This window comes from Pelophylax lessonae (assembly GCF_965119305.1).
Source record: "Pelophylax lessonae genome assembly, chromosome: 6".
NCBI lineage: Eukaryota > Metazoa > Chordata > Amphibia > Anura > Ranidae > Pelophylax > Pelophylax lessonae.
In genome coordinates, this window is record NC_138773.1 from 287,455,194 (window position 1) to 287,474,675 (window position 19,482).

The 19,482-nt window shown below is 43.4% G+C and overlaps 1 protein-coding gene across 1 annotated transcript in view; it reads right to left on the reverse strand.

Annotated features, from left to right (window-relative positions):
* The window catches only part of KYNU (kynureninase), a 178,503-nt gene that overhangs the window by 105,073 nt on the left and 53,948 nt on the right, over positions 1-19,482 (reverse strand). The window contains exons 5-6 of the mRNA XM_082262168.1: positions 8,972-9,033; positions 5,487-5,558 (exon numbers count right to left, since the gene is read on the reverse strand). Coding sequence (XP_082118294.1) covers positions 5,487-5,558; positions 8,972-9,033 — 134 coding nt within the window. The remainder of the gene's footprint in view (positions 1-5,486; positions 5,559-8,971; positions 9,034-19,482) is intronic.

Consider the following 19,482-nt stretch of genomic DNA (forward strand, 5'->3'; position numbering starts at 1 on the left):
GGAAGAAAATGCCCCCCCCCCCCCATCAGGCAGGGCTGCTGCTGTTTGTTGAGGGTAAGGAGGGTAGGATCCCAATTGAGGGTGTCTGTGACACCAGGATTGGTAAGATCTGTATTCGCTGTGTTTGCAGCGGCAGCATAAAGCTTTATAGGACTCTGTGGGCTCTCATAGGGCTCCATGCTGCCGCTGCAAACACAGCGAATACAGATCTTACCGATCCTGGTGTCACAGACACCCTCAATTGGGATCCTACCCTACTTACCCTCAACAAACAGCAGCAGCCCTGATGAAGGGGGAGTCTTTTTCCCTGAAACGCGCTGGCTTAATCGCTTGTTGCTGCATTCAATAAACAGCTAAATATTCACCTTTCGACTTGCAGTCCTTTAGATACTGGCCGCTCCCTCTCTTTCCATCGCTACTAGAATGCAGGTTTCAGGCATTTTTTTATGCCCCTGAACACTGCATGCAAATACGTGCAAAAATGTCTGCATGTGCATGGGAACATTATGTAGCACCCTCCTAGATAGGTGCTAGGAAAAGTATATTGTGGCCCTTTCTGCTTATCAAGGGGGCCTGAACATTTAGCTAGTCTGTCATGTGTTTCCAGGTGTGTCTGTTGAGTCTGGGGAGTCTCCCCACTGTGTCCAATGAGGGCTTTTATTGGACAGTGGAGGAAACCTAGTCAATAACACATCAGGGCTTGTATCTACCCCAGAGGGTGGAGTTTGCCGCAATGCACCCTAGGATGGGGCATAAGTCTGAGGGGAGCACATGATAGAAGGTCTTTTGTGGGAAGCAGAGTCCCAGGAGGAGACTGACAGCTGTCACTCCTCCTGCCAGAGGAAGCAAGTGTGTCCTGGGTGGTCGGCTTAGAGGACCAGAGGTTGAGCTGGGCTGCAGGAAGGATCCAGAGTGCTGTGGACCGAGTGGAGCTGCTGGGCAGAAGTTTCCAGGAAAAACAGTGTTGTGAGTACTCAAAACTGCCAGGGGTCTGCTTAGGATAGGGGACCACTCCAGAAGGTCAAAGGGATCCAGGAGTCAGCTAACCAGTAGAGGGGTTTAGAGAAAGGGGTGCCTGTGTCTAAACCCTGAAGAGAAGTGAGAGAAAGGGGGCGCCAGTGTGGGCCCTGAAGTGTTCAGCAGTGCAGCAGTATATACAGATAGCTACCTTGGCAAGGAGTGCTTAAGGGAGCTTAAAGCGGAGTTCCAGCCATTTCACTCACCTGTCCAACGGTCCAGCGATGCGGCCGCCCGAAGCCTCGATCCTCTCCCTCGGCGCCGGCATCACTGCTGTGGGCACCCGGCTGTGACAGTTTGCGGCTTCACAGCCGGATACGCACTGCGCATGCGCGAGTTGCGCTACGCGCCGTGATTGGCCGGCAATCTTCTGGGACCTTTGACATGTCCCAGATGATTGCAGGGAGGGAGGGGGAGAGGAGAACTTCCGCTCAGGGCGCCGTGGCGCTCCGAGCGGAAGTGGGAGCGGGTACCTGTCAAAACTAGGTACCCGCCCCCCCCCAAAAAAATGACATGCCAAATGTGGCATGTCAGGGGGTTAGGACCACCTAAAGCGGAAGTTCCACTTTTGGGTGGAACTCCACTTTAAAGAGGACTTCTTTATGCAGAAAAGCAGTCACAAGTCAGTTCAGCGTTAACAGGCATCAGGCCAGCATTAACCAGCGTTAAACCGGCGACATCTTGCCAACGTCAAGTCAGCGCCAATCAGCATTTTTCAAGTGTCTTCACCCAGTTGTACATAGTTGAGCCAAAAACGGCTGGGAATTGTGCCAAAATGAAATAACATGCAGCTGCATTCATGGGCCTAAAGAGAAAAAAACAGACGACCTTAGCAGAAGTTTTTTTTTACATCTGTGTGCATGAGGCAATAACCTTGATTCCAGAAAAAAAAAAAAAAAAAAAATCTGCTTAATCAGTCAGAACGGTAAGGATGTGGAATTCTCCACAAGCAGTGGTGTCAGCAGGGATACCAGTATTAGTGGTATCAGCAGAGAGTTTAAAAAACTATTAGATGGGCACCTTAAAGACCACAACATACAGGGGTATACAACGTACGGTTAACAGCAAACACACACATCATAGGTTGAACTGAATGGACTGGTGTCTTTTTTAAACCTCACTATGTAACCACTTCATAAAAGAAAAGTAGAAAAGGTCCCACTGCATGTATAAAAAGGGGGACCGAATATTGCAGTGGGCCTATTATTGTGGGACTTTAAAGGGCATAGGGTTACCTATAGTGAGCACACATATGGGAAAATTTCAAAACTTTATTGATATATCAAAATCATTAAAATGACAACAAACCAACTGTCAAATTGTATTACAAACTGTAAACATCATGCGTAAGGACATCCTATACATGGTTTGAAGATCAGTATATTGTTCTGTAACCATGGAAAACAATAGCTTGGCTTTTCTGACATATATGACCTATGGCATGTATAACTCCATAGTGCCATCTTGAGGTTGAATTGGAGAATGTTTCTCTAATTGAAAAAACAGTATTTGGGAAAGGGGCCACACCCATGTGGGGAGGGTAACGTTTCAAAAATAAAAGGGCAATGACATATGCTGACAGGAGAACTCCATAATGACTTAACACCAAGGAAGGTCTGTGCCAGCCAGAAGAAACATTACCTGAAGGCTTTTTCGCCTGATCTCCAGCAACTGATTACAGATTAAGCCTGGGTCCTCGTTGCCTACCGAGATCATGAACCCACTTTAACCTGAATTAGGTAACTTTTAAGCTTATTTGCTAGGAAGTAGGTAGCATTTTGCTTGGTATAGGTACATACCTCCCAACTTTTTGAGATGGGAACGAGGGACACCTATTATCAAAAGAATGTAGGCATAGGACACACCCCCTGCTACACCCCTTAAAGAAGAATTATATATAAAAAATGATTAGTTTAACCCACAAGTGCTTTTTATTACCACTACTATTCCTTTATATTGGCTTTTGAAATGTAAAAATGCAGCAATTTAGAAATTGGATGAAAGGTTTAGCACTGGAAAACACTTTTTGAAAGGTAAAAAGTGCATTTTATTTACACCTATATAGATCAGACCAAAATGAGGGACAAATGAGGAGGACAAAGGAACTTCGTTACAAATCAGGGACAGTTGGGAGCTATGTAGGTATATCTGTCAGTCTTGTATTGTATTCCTATAATTGTAATAGTTGTAAAGCATTTTTGTTTAGTAAAAACACATTAACCACTTTACCACCGGAGGATTTTGCTGTCTTACGTCCAGGCCACTTTTTGCAATTTGGCGCTGTGCGACTTTAACTGACAATTGCGCGGTCGTGCGACGCCGTACCCAAACGAAATTTACGTCCTTTTTTTCCCACAAACAGAGCTTTCTTTTGGTGGTATTTGATTACCTGTGCGATGTTTATTTTTCGCGCTATAAACAAAAAAATAGCGTTTATTTTGAAAAAATAACAATATTTTTAACATTTTTTTATATGAAATTCCCCCAAAAAAAGATGTAAAAAACAATTTTTTTTTAAATTTTTGGCCAATTTGTTTTCTGCTACCTATGTTTGGTAAAAAAAATCACAATAAGCGTATTTTGATTGGTTTGCGCAAAAGTTATTGCGTTTACTAACAAAGGGAAAGATTTCTGTCATTTTTGGTGTTTTTTTTTTTAACGCGTAATGGCGGCGATCTGCGATTTTTTTGCGGTACTGCGACATTGCGGCGGACAGATCGGACCCTTGACTGACATTTTTGACACTTTTGGGGGTACCAGTGACATTACTGCAGTAATCAGTGCTATAAATATGCACTGTTACTGTAAAAATGACACTGGCAGGGAAGGGGTTAATTTTATTGGAGAGGGAGGGGTTAATGTATGCCTGGTGCTTACTGACGTGTGGGGGGGGGGAGGTGACTGTGTGAGACAGGGACAGATCGGATGTCCAGCTATGCTGAACACTCCGATCTGTCACTCCCTGTCACTTGGGAGATCCGCCCGCTTGTGTTTACACAGGCGGGCGGATTTCCACACTAGATCCCCGATGATCGGGGAAGAGCTGCGGCGATCGCCGCTGCTCCTCCCCTGGCCCGACTCCTGCTGTGACCGAAAACAGCGGGAGTGAGCCTCCGGCGGCGCGCAAGCGCCGCCCAGAAGGGGGAGTGTCTGACGACGTAGTACTATGTCGTCAGACGATAACGAGCCACTCTGCCGCAGTAATATTACTGTGGGCGGTGGTAAAGTGGTTAAAGAGGTTGTAAACCCTCTCTTGAAAGTTGTACCTAAAGGTAAGCCTTTAATAAGGCTTACATATAGGTACTGTAAATATCTCCTAAACTTGCACCATTTAGGAGATATTTACTTTTAATGCAGCCGATTACGTCATCGGCGCATTCGCTCTGAAGGAACGGCCACCCGTGCCGTTGCTTCAGAGCCCTGTGCCGTGCGTATGCGTGGGAGTGATGTAATTGCGCCTCCAGCCAATCAGATGGCTGGAGGACGCAAACCAGGAAGCAGGATGGCCGGACATGTCTTACGTCCTGTCGCTGTGTGGGCTGCACTGTTGGGGCTTCGTTCTAAGGTAAGTATTTCATAATGACCTAGTATGCAATGTAGGTTTTTTTTTTTTTTCTCATTTTTTCGTGCACGGTTTACTTCCTCTTTAATACACTACAGAGGTCTGAGCTTCCTTGCTTATACTGCAAAGTAACCTTAATAGACCAAAGAAAAAGACACAGCAGCCCCACTTCCTGCCATCTTAGGGCCCCCATGGTGTTGAAAAGCTGGGGTCCAGTCACAAGTGTGACCTTTGCAACCCTGGGGGTGATAGCCATTGTCTTCCAAGTCTAGAGAAACCACGGGGGTCACTTGCTCGGCAAGGGTGCTATTAACAGAACATTGCGCATTTTTCTCAGTGTTGACGGGTTGGATGAGGTGAAAATCATGAGGTGACATCATAATACTCACCTCTCCACCTCATCGAATCAGAGAACACCTAGCATTAGTTGAAAACAATGCAAGACGTTCTGTGAATGGTGCCCCTGACAAACATGTGACCCTCTGTGGTTATTATGTAGCAGGGCAGCCGCTTTGCACCCGGAAGACAGCGGCATTTGCTATAATAGTGGTAACTACTACAGCAATATTCTGCTTACACAGAGGTCACATAGGTAAGTCATATGCACACATACATTGGTCTATGCAATATAACTATGCAAGTTAATATAAAATATAATATAAAAATAAGATCCATACCAGAAGCTAAGCTTTAAATCAGTGAGCAATCCATGTCCTCCCTGTTACATTTTTTTTGTATTCTATTGAATAATGGTAAATGTTACCTTACACTATAATGCAAGCTGGTTTTAATGCTCTTTTCTTTGTGTTGGGGCTTATTTACTGCGTAACGATGATTATCACCATGGCAGGTATGAGAAAATGTACATTAACGTATAATTAGCCATAAGAAAAGGTGCACTGCTTACATGGTCGGAGGGAAAAGCTTTAGCTTCAAGCAGGATCTTATGGCGAGCTTTTGTAGGCTTGTAAAAGGATAGCTGTAAAACAAAGAGATGGAAAGGCATTACTGTGTAAATTCAGCGAAGCGAGTCTTTTATCACATAACAACCCTAATGACTTAATGAGTGAATCCTGAAAAAAATTAGGAGAATTGTATGCTAAGTGCGGTTATATAGAGAAGGCCCTAAAGCGCGCACCTCTCCCTTTTTCTTCATTTCTGTAAAGCTGAAATCTAGGTAAATATAAATGACACATTAACCGCTTCAGCTTCAAGGTTTACCCCCTTCGTGACCAGGTTATTTTTATGATACGGCACTGCGCTATTTTAACTGCCAATTGTGCGGTCGTGCGACGCTGTACCCTAATAAAATGGATCTCCCTTTTTTTCCCCACAAATAGAGGTTTCTTTTGGTGGTATTTAAACATCTCTGCAATTTTTGTTTTTTTTTGCGCTATAAATAAAACAAAAAAAAAAGACCGGAAATCCGGAAATATTTTTTACTTTCTGCTATAAAACACATCCAATAAAAAAAATGTAAAAATCTAATTTCTTCATCAATTTAGGCCAGAGATCCTCAAACTACGGCCCTCCAGGTGTTGTGGAACTACACATCCCATGAGGCATTGTTAAACTCTGACATTCACAGACATGACTAGGCATGATGGGAATTGTAGTTCCTGAACAGCTGGAGGGCCATAGTTTGAAGACCCCTGATTTAGGCCAATATGTATTCTGCTACATATTTTTGGTAAAAAAAAATCCTAAAAAACTTATATTGATTGGTTTGCGCAAAAGTTACAGCGTCTATGAACCATGGGATATTTTTATGGAATTTTTTTGTCATTTATTTTTTTTTACTAGTAATGGGGATGATCAGCAACCTATAGCAGGACTGCGACATTGCGGCAGACAAATTGGACACTAGGTGACACTTTTTTGGGGACCATTGACACTAATACAGTGATCCGTGCTAAAAAAATGCACTGTACTAATGACACTGGCAGGGAAGGGGGTAACATCAAGAGCGATCAAAGAGTTAAATTATGTGTCCCTAAGAAGTGCTTTCTAACTGTGTGGGGGTGCTTTGACTGGAGGAAGACAGAGATCCGTGTTCCTGCTTAACAGAAATACAGGATCTCCAACTTCCCCTCTCACAGAATGGCGATTTGCATTGTTTACATAGGCAAACCGCCATTTTTCCTCTTTTGGGAACGATCACCGGGTGACGGAGAACATCGGGCCCACTGGACCCGCTGATTGGCTCCTGCTGTGTCCAATCAGCAGGTCACCAGTGGCATGCATGCATGTCACAGACCCAGAAATAAAGATGATGTACAGGTACGTGATTTCACGCAAAGGGCCGCCCTGCCTCAGTACATGTACGTGGGGCAGTCAGGAAGCAGTTAAAGCAGGTCTGCAATCATGAATACATCATTAAATGGATTTTCAAAAATATGCATTGTTAATAACTGATTTCACCTGGTAACGGTCTCTTGCATTCCTTGCACAGTGGAGCTCAGAATGGGAAGGAAGAAGCAGCAGAAATAGGGAATAAGTTCATGTGCTGACAATAAGCAAACTGATAGAGAGGTGAGCTCATCACTGTGCTGCTTCTCCTTTCACTGTACAGTCACAGGCTGGGACGGTCCAGGACCACCTGGGCTCAGGAAAAGTCTGTTGAATGATGCTGGCAATTCAACTGATGACATCTAGTGGCAGAAAAATGTAATTGGGGGGAAAATCTCTGAATTGATTTGGATTGCCATTTTAATGTAGAGTCCTCTAAATATAGGGGGCTGACATCATTCGGCACAGCCACAGTGAGGCAGGAAGTAGGGAAAGAGCTCCGATGAGTAAGCACAGTGCAGGTGTAGTACTAGGAAGAGGTCTTAAGACAAGTAGGGGCATGTCGGTTTCCATTCCAAGGTTCCGTTCCTGGACTAGGTTTGGGTCATCTTATACCGCAGCGGCCTGGTGAAATGAACCTTACCACTATCCCTGCAATGGAGCCCAGTGAAATTATAAGTGGAACTTTTATCATTCAAAAAAAGGTCTACCTCTTTGCCAGTATTTTGCAAATAAAGAAACCGTATATCTCACATGTTCTGTGGCTCCAAGATTATATTTGACTATTGTGTCTTGTTGGTTAAGGTTGACCAATACATTTTGTAAGTCTCATATTCATGAAAACAATGCCAAGCTACTTTAAAACATTAGCCATGCATATGACCAATGCAGCCAGATTATGTGTCCCTGTCCATTGGCGGACAACTGAACCTCCAACTATAACAGGATGGTTTTCTCGCTTTAACAATCTGAGCCATGGAGGAACTGATCCATACTTATCATGACAAAATATACAGATTCACAATACCTGGTCATGTTGGATACACTACAAAACCTAGGTGGAGTATGCTGTTGAACATGCATAGGGGTATTGCGCTAAGAGAGCATACAGTTGGAATTGATACGTCCATTGGCCCACTATTTGGGTTTCTTTCCTCTGGACACCTCCGAATTAGGATGTACTTTGCCCTCTACTGCAATTTTTTACTAGGGATGTGTAGTCTTGGTAAGCTCCTTGGCTGTTGTGCCCTCTATCCCCTGCATGCCTTCTGCAGGCTACCTCCCTCCCCCCCCCCTCTTTTTTTCTCCTTATTCTCTTCTCCTTGCCTTTTTTATTTTCTTTCTTTCTATTCTAGTTCTAAAGTTGGAGCAGTTCCCACTTGGGAGTCTTTGGGGACTGAGTTCTAGAAATACTGTGCCCCCCTTCATTGGGTTATGGGTATTAGTGTTGCCCCTTAGCGAATTATTGTGGTTGGAAACGCACCTTACGTGTGCTCCCTGGTGTCACCCATGGATATGTCTCACTCCTCTGATATGATGTGCTTGTACACTATGGTAGGCTACAGGCTGCCTCTTTTTGTACTTGCATGCTTATGTTAGGGCACCTGCTTCACCTTTCCCTTGGGGATCTCCCCATCCAGGGGTGTTTCTATTGTTATGTGTTTTGTTATCTCTCTGTATGTCTTGCATAAAATTTTAATAAAACTTTTATGGAAAAAAAAAACACACACACAACGCCAAGCCACCCTATCTGATGGTTCTTCCATAAGTTGGTGCACCACTTAGGCCCAACCTTCATGTTGACCTTGCATCCTAACACATGGTCCCATTTAAAAGTAGAAAACCCTTTAAATACACAGCGTTGAAATAACCTCATAGAAAAATGAGGATTTACCTAGGATTGTACGCCAAGATAACCGAGCTCTGAAAAATGTAAAACTCAGAAGCTGCAGATGATTATTGTTCCATATTTGCTTCTGTGAGTTGGAAGGAAACAATTTCTTGAATAGGAAAAGTAATGATTCTCAGTGTGAACACGCATAATAGATAAGGAGAATCTGCAATTGAAAGTAGACCATCCAGTGCAGGGGAGAAAAGACTCACCATCTGAAGATGCAAATTAACCGTCAGTCCATTCATTAACGCCACCTCTCCGGTTTTGGCACCTGCAAAACAACATTACAGAGATCTCAGCAATTCTCATTCTGTCCCTTAATTTCCGTTAATAGGGAAAATCTCCACTGCGCAGAAATAGTGAACACATTTTTTAAAGTGTCACAAAAGTAAACCTGGCGCTCTATTTATTTCCCTCATTTGGCGATCGGAATAAGAAAGATAATAAAGTAGTCGCGTTTTGTAGTAAACCGGCGCCTGATTTATGACCGTGATTATTTTCCCGCTGAATCCGTACAAACTGCGATTTAGTTAGGAATGCAGGTGAAAATGGGAGTTTAAAAAGAGAACAGAAGAGACGAGGGGTCCTGAAGTATAGGAATGAATGCAATTGCCAAATTAATCAACTTTCTGCAACAATACCGAGCAAACCCAATCTGCAGAGGCAAGGAATACGTTCATTGGGCAATACATTGTAATGTTCCAAAAAAGCAAAATACTCGTGGATCTGCATACCAAACATCATTTGTTTCTAAACTGACTATGTGAATTATATTAACCCAAGACCAATAATGTAATACTGTATATTGCAGCTTAACAGTCCTTATATGTGGTGCCTGCATTTGTTTTCTTTTTTCGGGTTATGTAAATATTTTGCAAATACAAAAAAATACCTGTTAGGGCTCTTTCACACAGGCGGACCGTTCAGATCCGCCTATCAGTATTTTTGGCGGATCTGAACGGTCCCCCCATGCATCCCTATGGGGCATCGGATGTCAGCGGAGACATGTCCGCTGACATCCGATCCGTTCTGTCAAATCTGGACGGATGAAACCCTATTTTCCATCCGTCCAGCGGATGGGATCGGATGAGAACGGACCGGCGGTCCGTTCCCATCCAATTTCCCCCATAGAGATGCATGGGGAACTGACAGCTGTGTCTCCGCACACAGCGCGGAGACACAGCTGTCATCCTCTATCCATCGACCCGCCGATCCCCCGCTGAGAAAAACGGACTCCTTCCGACGGACGGAGTGTGTGAAAGGGGCCTAAATCCTTCCAGTAATCCAGTGTCCCTGTAACTTCCTTTCCTTGTAGTGCTTACTCCCTTAGGAGCCGCTGGACATTTACCCAGGTTCTTCCCCTGTGGATTGCCCCACATCCAGGCACAGTATCTGAGGTACACCTTTTCCCCAATAAACAGTCTAGGGGTGTTGTTTTTATTTTAGAAAACTTGGATAGGGTTGATGGGATTACGTGGGATACTCCAAAAACAGAAACTATGTACAAGTTGAGGATGGGGTGAACTTCTTTCTATAAAGCTAAAGCAGAAGTCATTGCATTTAGAAAATTGTGGGCTTGGCTTGTAATGGCTGCAGTTAAAATCAGATTTCTTTCTTTAGAGCAATAAGAGCATAGTTCCTTCACAAAGAATTGGATAAACAAAGCTTTTCAGGACACCAGCCAATGCCCCCTTTAGCAAACACACAGCTGACTTTATAGCACAAGAGGGGTGGCAGCAGCCCAAAAACCTCTAATGGCTCATATCAACTGAGCTTTCTGGTACGGTTCGGTTCGGTACGGTACGCTATTTATGCCGTTTCCATTGTGAATGGTACCCTAATTCCGAACTGTACTGTACCACTTTTTTGGGACCCTTTCATTGGGGTACCAAGCACATTAGTACCGTACCAACAGGGTGGAGCTACACTTTGCAGAACTTTGATTGGTTGACAGAGAATCGTCTATCACAGCTTTCCTGCTACACCACGCCTATCATGGCAGTGGAAACGCAAGGTGTACCGTTCCGAACCGTACCGTACTGAACCGAACCATACCGTACCACTCAGTGGAAACGAGGCATAAGATCTCTCAGCAGTCTGTACTGTCCAGGAACAGTTGGTTGCCTCCTTACAACTTCCAAGCGATGCTTTCCTCCAGTGATACCAGACTAGATCTTCAGCAGACAGCCCCTCAGTCAGCTCTCAGCAGCTTTAGCATCCAAGTAAGCACTTGGCAGTGTTGCCCTAGAGGGCAGGAGCCTACCAGGCTGGACTCATCCTCTCTGGGAAAAGACCCTGAGCTCAATGTGCTCAGAGAATATATAAAGTCTCCCAGCAGCCTTCAGGGCCCTGCTCCCTGGGATTGGCCAGGGCTGTATAAATATTCACGTTGTCATCTGCATAGCGCCACACCTTTGATCCAGAAAATTCTTCTCATTTCTGGAAAGCAGAGGGAGCTATCAAACTGGCAACAGCTGAGAACACCGAACAGACCTAACTAATCAATTGCAGCCACACTGGATACAGTTAGGCAAGCTAAATTTACCCAACCAAAACACACACAGTTCCACTGAACACGGTGAGCCAGCACTAAATCTAACCGATCCTAGCACCTATACAATCTAGAAGGGTGCTACACACATAGTTGCCAACATTTGAAAAAAATTTACAGGGACACTTTGCAGCAAAGCTATCAATTACTTACTTGAAAATGTACCACACCCACTTCCCTGAAGTTCCGCCCACTCTGCATAATTAATCTCCGCCTACTTATCATCAGATTATAGGGTCTACTCAATAACGAGAGAATTACAGGAAATTGAAAAGGGAATTTCAAATTTAATGCCAAAGTAGCATAGTTGGAATATTTCTCCCATTCAGCTGCACTACTTCTGCCTAAAGTTTATAATTCTCATTACAATTCCCTGCAATTCTAAAGTGTCAAATGTGCTCGGGTGTGACCATACAAAAATGTAATATGTAAATAGAAATAAAGTGCAAGGTGTAAAAAAGTACGATAAAACCTAATTATACTATCTATACTATCTGGTATAATTAGGTTTTATCTTACTTATTTACACCTTGCACTGTATTTATATTTACATATTACATTTTTTGTATGGTCACACCTGAGCACATTTGACACTTCAGTCACACGTCATGTTACCAGATATTTTTGCACATAAAATTGTTGCTTTGCATATGTTATATTTTACCTTTAGGCAGATCCACCACATACCTTCCCTATACCACATCCTACTGACCTTCATATCTGTGAATGTCATGTCTTCACTCTCTAGGGGTCCTTCTCTGCTCTGCTGGGGCAGCGCTAGTGAGGTGCTGCCGAGAACGAGTGCCTTTGATTTAAAAATGGCGCCAGGCGGCGCCATAACGCAACTGCGCATGCGCCCGCCCGGCCGAGCTTGTACGAGCTTTCCCAAGTCCGGCAGGCTTCGGAACGGCACATGCGCAGTTACGAAGTCGGCCCACAACCTTTTTTTTTTTTCGGGCACCAGCTGGCCGTAACGTGCATTTACAGGCAGCCCGATTAACGGGCGGTTGGCAACACTGATTTGCCGGGACCAGCTCCTATTTGCCGGGACTGTCGGTGACAGTTGGCAAGTATGTACACACTGAACTGAAATCTCAAGCAATGTTACTAGTATTTCCAGTTTTCTTCTATTAAAGTAGAACTAAAAGTCAAAGCATTTTATTTTTTTTTGTTCTGTTTTAGATAAAGGAGTTATAACTCATGGCAGTTTTGTTTTATTCCCAACTGTGTCCCATTGAGGGAGATTTCCTTTCACTTCCTGTTCCATTGCCAAAACAGGAAGTGAAAAGTAATGCCTCAAATTTGTAGAAATCCCTAGTTGTCACCAGAACCATAGCTTTCAACTGTCCATGATTTTGAGAGACTGTCCCTGATTTGGAACAAAGTTCCCCTGTCCCTTTTTCCTCCTCATTTGTCCCTCATTTTGGTCTGATCTATTGTGTATAAAATGCACTATTTATCTTTCAAAAAGTGTTTTCCAGTGTTAAATATTTCATTCAATTTCTAAATTGCTCCATTTGTAAATTTCAAAAGCCAGTATAAAGGAATAGTGGTGGTTAAAAAATGCACTTGTGGGCTAAGCCTAGTACACACCACTAGTTTGTGACAGCTCTGGTCAGAGCCGCTGTACTAACAATCCGGTGTTAGTGTAGTAAACTCCCCAGCTATACTATTGTGTTCTGACAGGAAGACCCCCCCCCCCCCCTCACCAGAACACTTCGGTGTGGCTGAGAGCGCTGTTCGGGAGCTGGTCATTTGCTGGTTTTCCAGCATGCTCAGCCGGTTTCTGTCAGACGGGCTGCCGTACACATGGCCCAAACGTTGGCCGGTTTTTATTGAACCAGCCGAAGCCACCCAACATTCAGCCCCATGTGTACGGGCTTTAACCACTTCTGGACTGGAAGGATTTGCCCCCCCTAATGACCAGGCCATTTTTTTCAATTCGGCACTGCGTTATTTTAACTGATAATTGTGCGGTCGTGCAACGCTGTACCCAAATAAAATTGACATCCTTTTTTTTCCCCACAAACAGGGCTTTCTTTTGGTGGTATTTGATGCATTTTTTTTGTTTATGCGCTATAAACAAATAAAGAGCGACAATTTTGAAAAAAAAAAAACAAGCAGTATTTTTCACTTTCTGCTATATATTATGCCCAATAAAAAAAAAAAATTAAAATCCAATGTTTTCATAAATTTTGGCCAATTTGTATTTTGCCAAATATTTTTGGTAAAAAAAAATCCCAATAAGTGTATATTGATTGGTTTGCGCAAAAGTTATCGCATCTACAAACTAGGGGAAAGATTTATGTCATTTTTATTTATTTATATTCTTTACTAGTAATGGTGGTGATCTGCGATTTTTAGCGGGACTGCGACATTGCGGCGGACAGATTGGACCCCTAACTGATATTCTTTACACTTTTGGGGGGACCAGTGACATTACTACAGAAATCAGTGATAAAAATAAGCACTGTTACTGTAATAATGACACTGGCAGGGAAGGGGTTAACACCAGGGGTGATCAAAGAGTTAAATATGTACCTAGGGGGTGATTCTAACTGTGTGGGGGCCAGACTTGGGGGATGGAAACAGGGCTCCTGTGTTCCGAAATAAAAGGAACACAGGAGCCCTGTTTCAATCAGTGACAGTTGAGCGCTATGCCGTGTTTACAACGGCACACCGCCTTCTGTCAGTCGCTGCAGCAATGCCGGACCCATTGCTTAGCTGCATGGCTAAAGAGCGGGCGCACGATCCCACTGCTGGCAGCTGCGCGCACACCCGAGACACGCTACAGCGGGCCGATGTACCCATACGTTGGTTTGCGCAGGAGAGCCAGCCTGCCGCAGTATATCTGTGGCGCCTGGTCTTTAAGGGGTTAAACTAGTCTTGTTTTTTAGTATAATTCTCCTTTAAGGGGGCATAGCAGGGGGTGTGTCTTATGCTGACATACTTTTGCTAATAGGTGGCTCTTGTTCCCATCTCAAAAAGTTGGGAGGTATGCCAGAACTAGTGTCCCCATTGGAGGAGGCAGTAGAACACCTGTCAGCCACAGCTGTACCGCCATCTGAAAAGCAACCCACATCAGATCACTTTTCAGAGGGTAGCAAGCATTACAGGTAATGTGAAAGAAGCTGTATAGTTGTAAAGTGACAAGGCTCTGTCCCGGTCTCCCAGCCATGGTCCTACATTGCCACCCTACCATAGGGGCATCTGGTGGAGAATATAACTGGCTGTTTCAACACACATTGCACAGGCTTGGTTCACTATTATGACACCCTAGAAATGCCGTGCAGCCATCACTGGAGTGCATGCAGACAGGAAGTGACTGCAAAGAGGCTGAAGAAAATAAGCAACAAAGAATTTAAAGCGTAACTCCACTTTTGTTGAGAAAAAAAACACCCCCTGGGTGATCTCTGTACATTGCAAGGATTATAAAAACCGTTGTTGCAGATTCCTATCTTTTGTTATTCTGAAGAAATCCCTGTTTGTTCCTCTGTGCTGAGTGGGTCTAATGGGAGTGGTTTCATATTTATCAATCAGCTGTGCAGCTGCAGAATGGGGGAATCTGCTGGTGGGCGTGCATCCCTTTAGACGTGTTCCTATTGGGGTTATCTCACCAAAAATGAAATTTTTATTGCAGGGGATGCCAGAAATCTGACTTGTATCTTAGTGCAGACTTCTGGGAAAATCAGTGAGCCAATCACACAAGCAGGAAATGATGTTTCTGGGGTGTGGTCAGTATACATTCTGTGTATAGAACAACTCCAGGTAGCCACATTGCATTGCATTTTCTGAAACTTACAGCAGCTGCAGATTGAAAAGGAAAGATCATTTTAATAACATTCAATTACAATAGGATTTGTGTCGATATTGTATAATTGTTTTTTTCTTTATGATGTAGCACCCTTCTAGATAGGTGCTAGGCAGGTGTAATATAGTTTGCTCTGTCTGCTTATCAGGGGAGCCTGATCATTAGTTATGCCTGTTGCACGTGTCCATGTGTGATTCAACTGGTCTGAGGGAGTGTCCCCACTGTGTCCAATAGGGAGGCATGTTGGGCAGTGGAGGAAACCCAGCCAGTGACACACAGGCTTTTGTAGCTGTCCCAGTGGGTTGGCACAGAGAGTGGTGCATCCTGGGATAGGCTATAAAAGCCAAGAGCACATGTGGCAGGGGGTCTTTGGGCAGGAAGCCAAGTCCCAGGAGGAGGGTACGGCTGTCTCTCCTTCTGCTGCTATGGATGGTGGTCATAGGTGGTCGGCCTAGTGAACCAGGAGTGTGGAGCAGAGCCAGGAGGTCCATGAAGAGGACCGCTCCAGTGGAGTGTCAGTGGACGGGTGCCAGCACACACAGCAAGTGAGAAAGGGGGTGCCAAGTTAGAACCCTGAAGAGTAATTCAAGCAGGAAAACTTTATCTATCTTCACTTCAGTGGCACATTCTAAGGTCAGTTGTCCTCACCATTGTGAATAGTTGTCAGTTGGAGTATCCCACTCATCCCTTCTCCTATCCCAGTTGTCAATAAAACCACAAAACCAACATCCCCTGGATTGATTATTGACTGAGCCAAGAACTTTCATTGCTGTTTATCTGCTGTCAGTTGCTAAGGGTAACCCAGGGGAATCCAGAAAACGTAATTCTCAGCAGTCCTCTAGGGGGCAGTGCTACAATATGTTATTTTTTTTCTCCAAGAAAGCAGAGTTACCCTTTAAAACAAATGTTTTATGTTGCAAAATTATTTTTTTATGGTACACATTGCTTTAGTAAGAAAACTTTCATTCAGGTTGGGTTTACAAATAGTACAAGCCTGAATTTCCATGCTATGCATGCTAACCAGGTGACCCCAGCAAGTTATGTTCTGGTGCAGCATAGAAACACAATCTACACATCGAACTGCTTGATGTGCGCATTTCCACCGTCTTCCCTTTCCTACATTGGCTCTTGATGAACTAAAACCCTTAATTATAAATTCTGATCATGGATATCCAGCTCCAGCCATAAGATTTCAGGTCACTGTAAGTAAAGAAATGAACAAACTCTGCAGATTAATCCCAGTGTTGTTTTCTTCTATACAGGAGCAATGTTAATATATTCAAGACTCAGGCGGTTTTAAAGGCTGCCGCGATGGTAGAAAGGGCACTCGGCTATTTTGACAGAAGATAAATATTACCTGATAATGAGGGCGGATGAATGGGGGCATTTCATATAACAATAAAATAATAAAGTCAAAAGAACATTTGAAAAAAAAAAAAATCAATGGGCCATAAAGTTTAGAGCAGTGGAGATTAAAGAGTACCTGTCACAGGCCTAAGAGATACAAACAGATGGAAAAGTGCATAGGGGTATCCAGGGCTGTCCTAGACATTATGCTGCCTGGGTCCAAGAATAAAATGCTGCCCCCCCCCCCCCCCCAAAAAAAAAAAAAAAAAAAATCACACCCAACAAAAGGCCCCCCACATCCATTATTTTATATAAATATACAATTTAGAAAATATTATATATACAGTTATCTTCTTCCATAACTCACCACCGGACCGGTCCACCAAACACCCACTGTCTGTCCTCAGTCCTCCTATCACTCCTGTGTCTGCCACCACCCTAGAAGATCCAGCCTGCCCTGCGTGAGATGGAGTTGCGCTGATGTCTGACGTCATTGCGCACGCCACGATCAGGTGAGGGAAGTTCCCCAGAGCAGAAGCTCCGCCTCCTCATACTCATCAGTTTACACTACGGGCGGCAGTAAGAGATGGGGAAATACCACCCGTAACATGCTTAAAACCGATGACACACAAAACTGCTGGAAAAGAAAAAATCTTGGCAGTCAATTTGCTGCCCCTCCCCAAGTTCTGCCTGGGTCCAACGGACGCAGTGGGACCCATGGTAGGGCCGGCCCTGGAGGATCTGCCTTAACCACTTAAGCCCCGGAGGATTTTCCTGCTCAAAGACCAGGGCCTATTTTGTGATTCGGCACTGCGTGATTTTAACGGACAATTGCGCGTTTTTTCCACAAACAGAGCTTTCTTTTGGTGGTATTTGATCACCTGTGCGATTTTTATTTTTTGCGCCATAAACAAAAAAAGAGCGTCCATTTTGAAAAAATAACAATATTTTTCACATTTTTTATATGAAATTCCCCCCCAAATTTTTTTTTTAACATTTTAGGCCAATTTGTTTTCTGCTAAATATTTGTGGTAAAAAAAAAAATCGCAATAAGCGTATTTTGATTGGCTTGCGCAAAAGTTATTGCGTTTACTAACTAAGGGAAAGATTTATGTCATTTATTGTTTTTTTTTTAAACTAGTAATGGCGGTGATCTGCGATTTTTTTTTTTTGCGGGACTGCGACATTGCGGCTGACAGATTGGACCCCTGACTTACATTTTTTACACTTTTGGGGGTACCAGTGACATTACTACAGTAATCAGTGCTATACATATGCACAGTTACTGTAAAAATGACACTGGCAGGGAAGGGGTTAACTTTATTAGTGATGAAGGGGTTAAGTGTGTCCCTAGGGGCGTGATTCTAACTGTAAAGGGGCGTGGCTTGTGATGTAACCACAGAGACATACGATCATACATAGCAGGATCGTACGATCTCTGCAGTTACACAAGGGAGAATGACAGGCGGCTTTGTTTACATCAGCCGTCTGCCTTTCTCCCTCTCCAGCGGGAGATCGCAAGTGGCCGGCGGACATCGGAGCCACCCGTCACTTGCGCGGGGACCTCAGTGAATGAACGGGGGCGGGAGCGCGCCTCCGGCGGCGCGCACTCGCCCCCTGCAGGCTCCTGGGCGAGCGATGTAGTACTACGTCGCTTTGCCCAAGAGGGGCTGACTGCCGCAGTAAATATACTGTGGGCGCTCGGCAAGTGGTTAAAGCTGGACTCCAAATAGCAAAATACACAAGGTGAAATGCATAGATGGGGGGCCTTTTTCCAACCAAGGGATTTGGATTTCTGTCAATCCAGTCCTAAGATGTTACACAGCTCTGCCACACAGTACAAGCATGACAGGAGAACTGATTTTTCTCAACAACAGTTCAGTAAAGCTAACACGTCTTGTCCCTCCCCCAGCCTGTGACAGGACAGTGAATGAAGAAGCAGCAGACTGTTTATCTAATTTCTCTGTCACTATACTCTCTCCTCCTATCACCATGCTCCGTTTTAGCATGTGAGCATTGTAGCACGAATGATTGGCTTCTTGTATTGTTTCTATCTCTCCCAGTCTGAGCTCTGCTGTACAGTGATTGTAAGAGGCTGATGCTTACCTTGCTTGCATTAAACAATGTATTTAACAAATACAGAGTTGCATTAAAGTGGACCTTGCACTCCTTGCAAGGTCCATTTATTTATCAAGGGCCCACTTCTTAAACCACTGCAAATAAATAAATAAAAATAAAACTGTGCTGGAAAAGGTCAATCAAGTTAAATAAATTTTCTTACGGGATGTCAGCATTCTTTCGGCATTATATACTAGTGCATAAAGGGTACTCCAAATCTCATTAAATGCCTTAACAGCACAGTCCAGTAGTATTTTCGCTTGAGATTTGGGCTCCTGGGATATCGCCCAAAGGATGCCGACGCCACCCTCGCCTGGTCAGAAGCAAAGTGTATGGCAAGTACAGTATACTGTATTCAATTCACTTTACTCCCCAACAGGTGTTTTTTTTTTGAGCATTTTTGCTTATAAGTGGACCATGCTATTGCTTGCACTAACTAATATCTCACTACTTAAATGCAGAGAATAAACCATTTATTAAAATTTTATTAAATTAATTTCAATACCAATAAAATATGTCTGGAAGTTTACCATACTTCCTTACAGTTAAAAAAAAAAAAAAAAAAAACAGTATAACATCTGAACATATCAAAGGACTCTCCTTATAGGTTCATATCAGTCTACAATATACAACAGTTATAGAAATACAAATATATTGTTATACAATTATACTGTATTACAATTAATATGTTATAATACAGTTAGAGTATATAATATAATAATATATTATAATAAATAACATACTGGTATACTGTATATCGTTACCTTATATATTATATAGATATATTACAATATATTTATATCATATTTATAATATACTGTATAATATATTCTACATTATGTTATATAAAACTTAATAATAATAAATTAGTATTATATTACAATAATTGTACA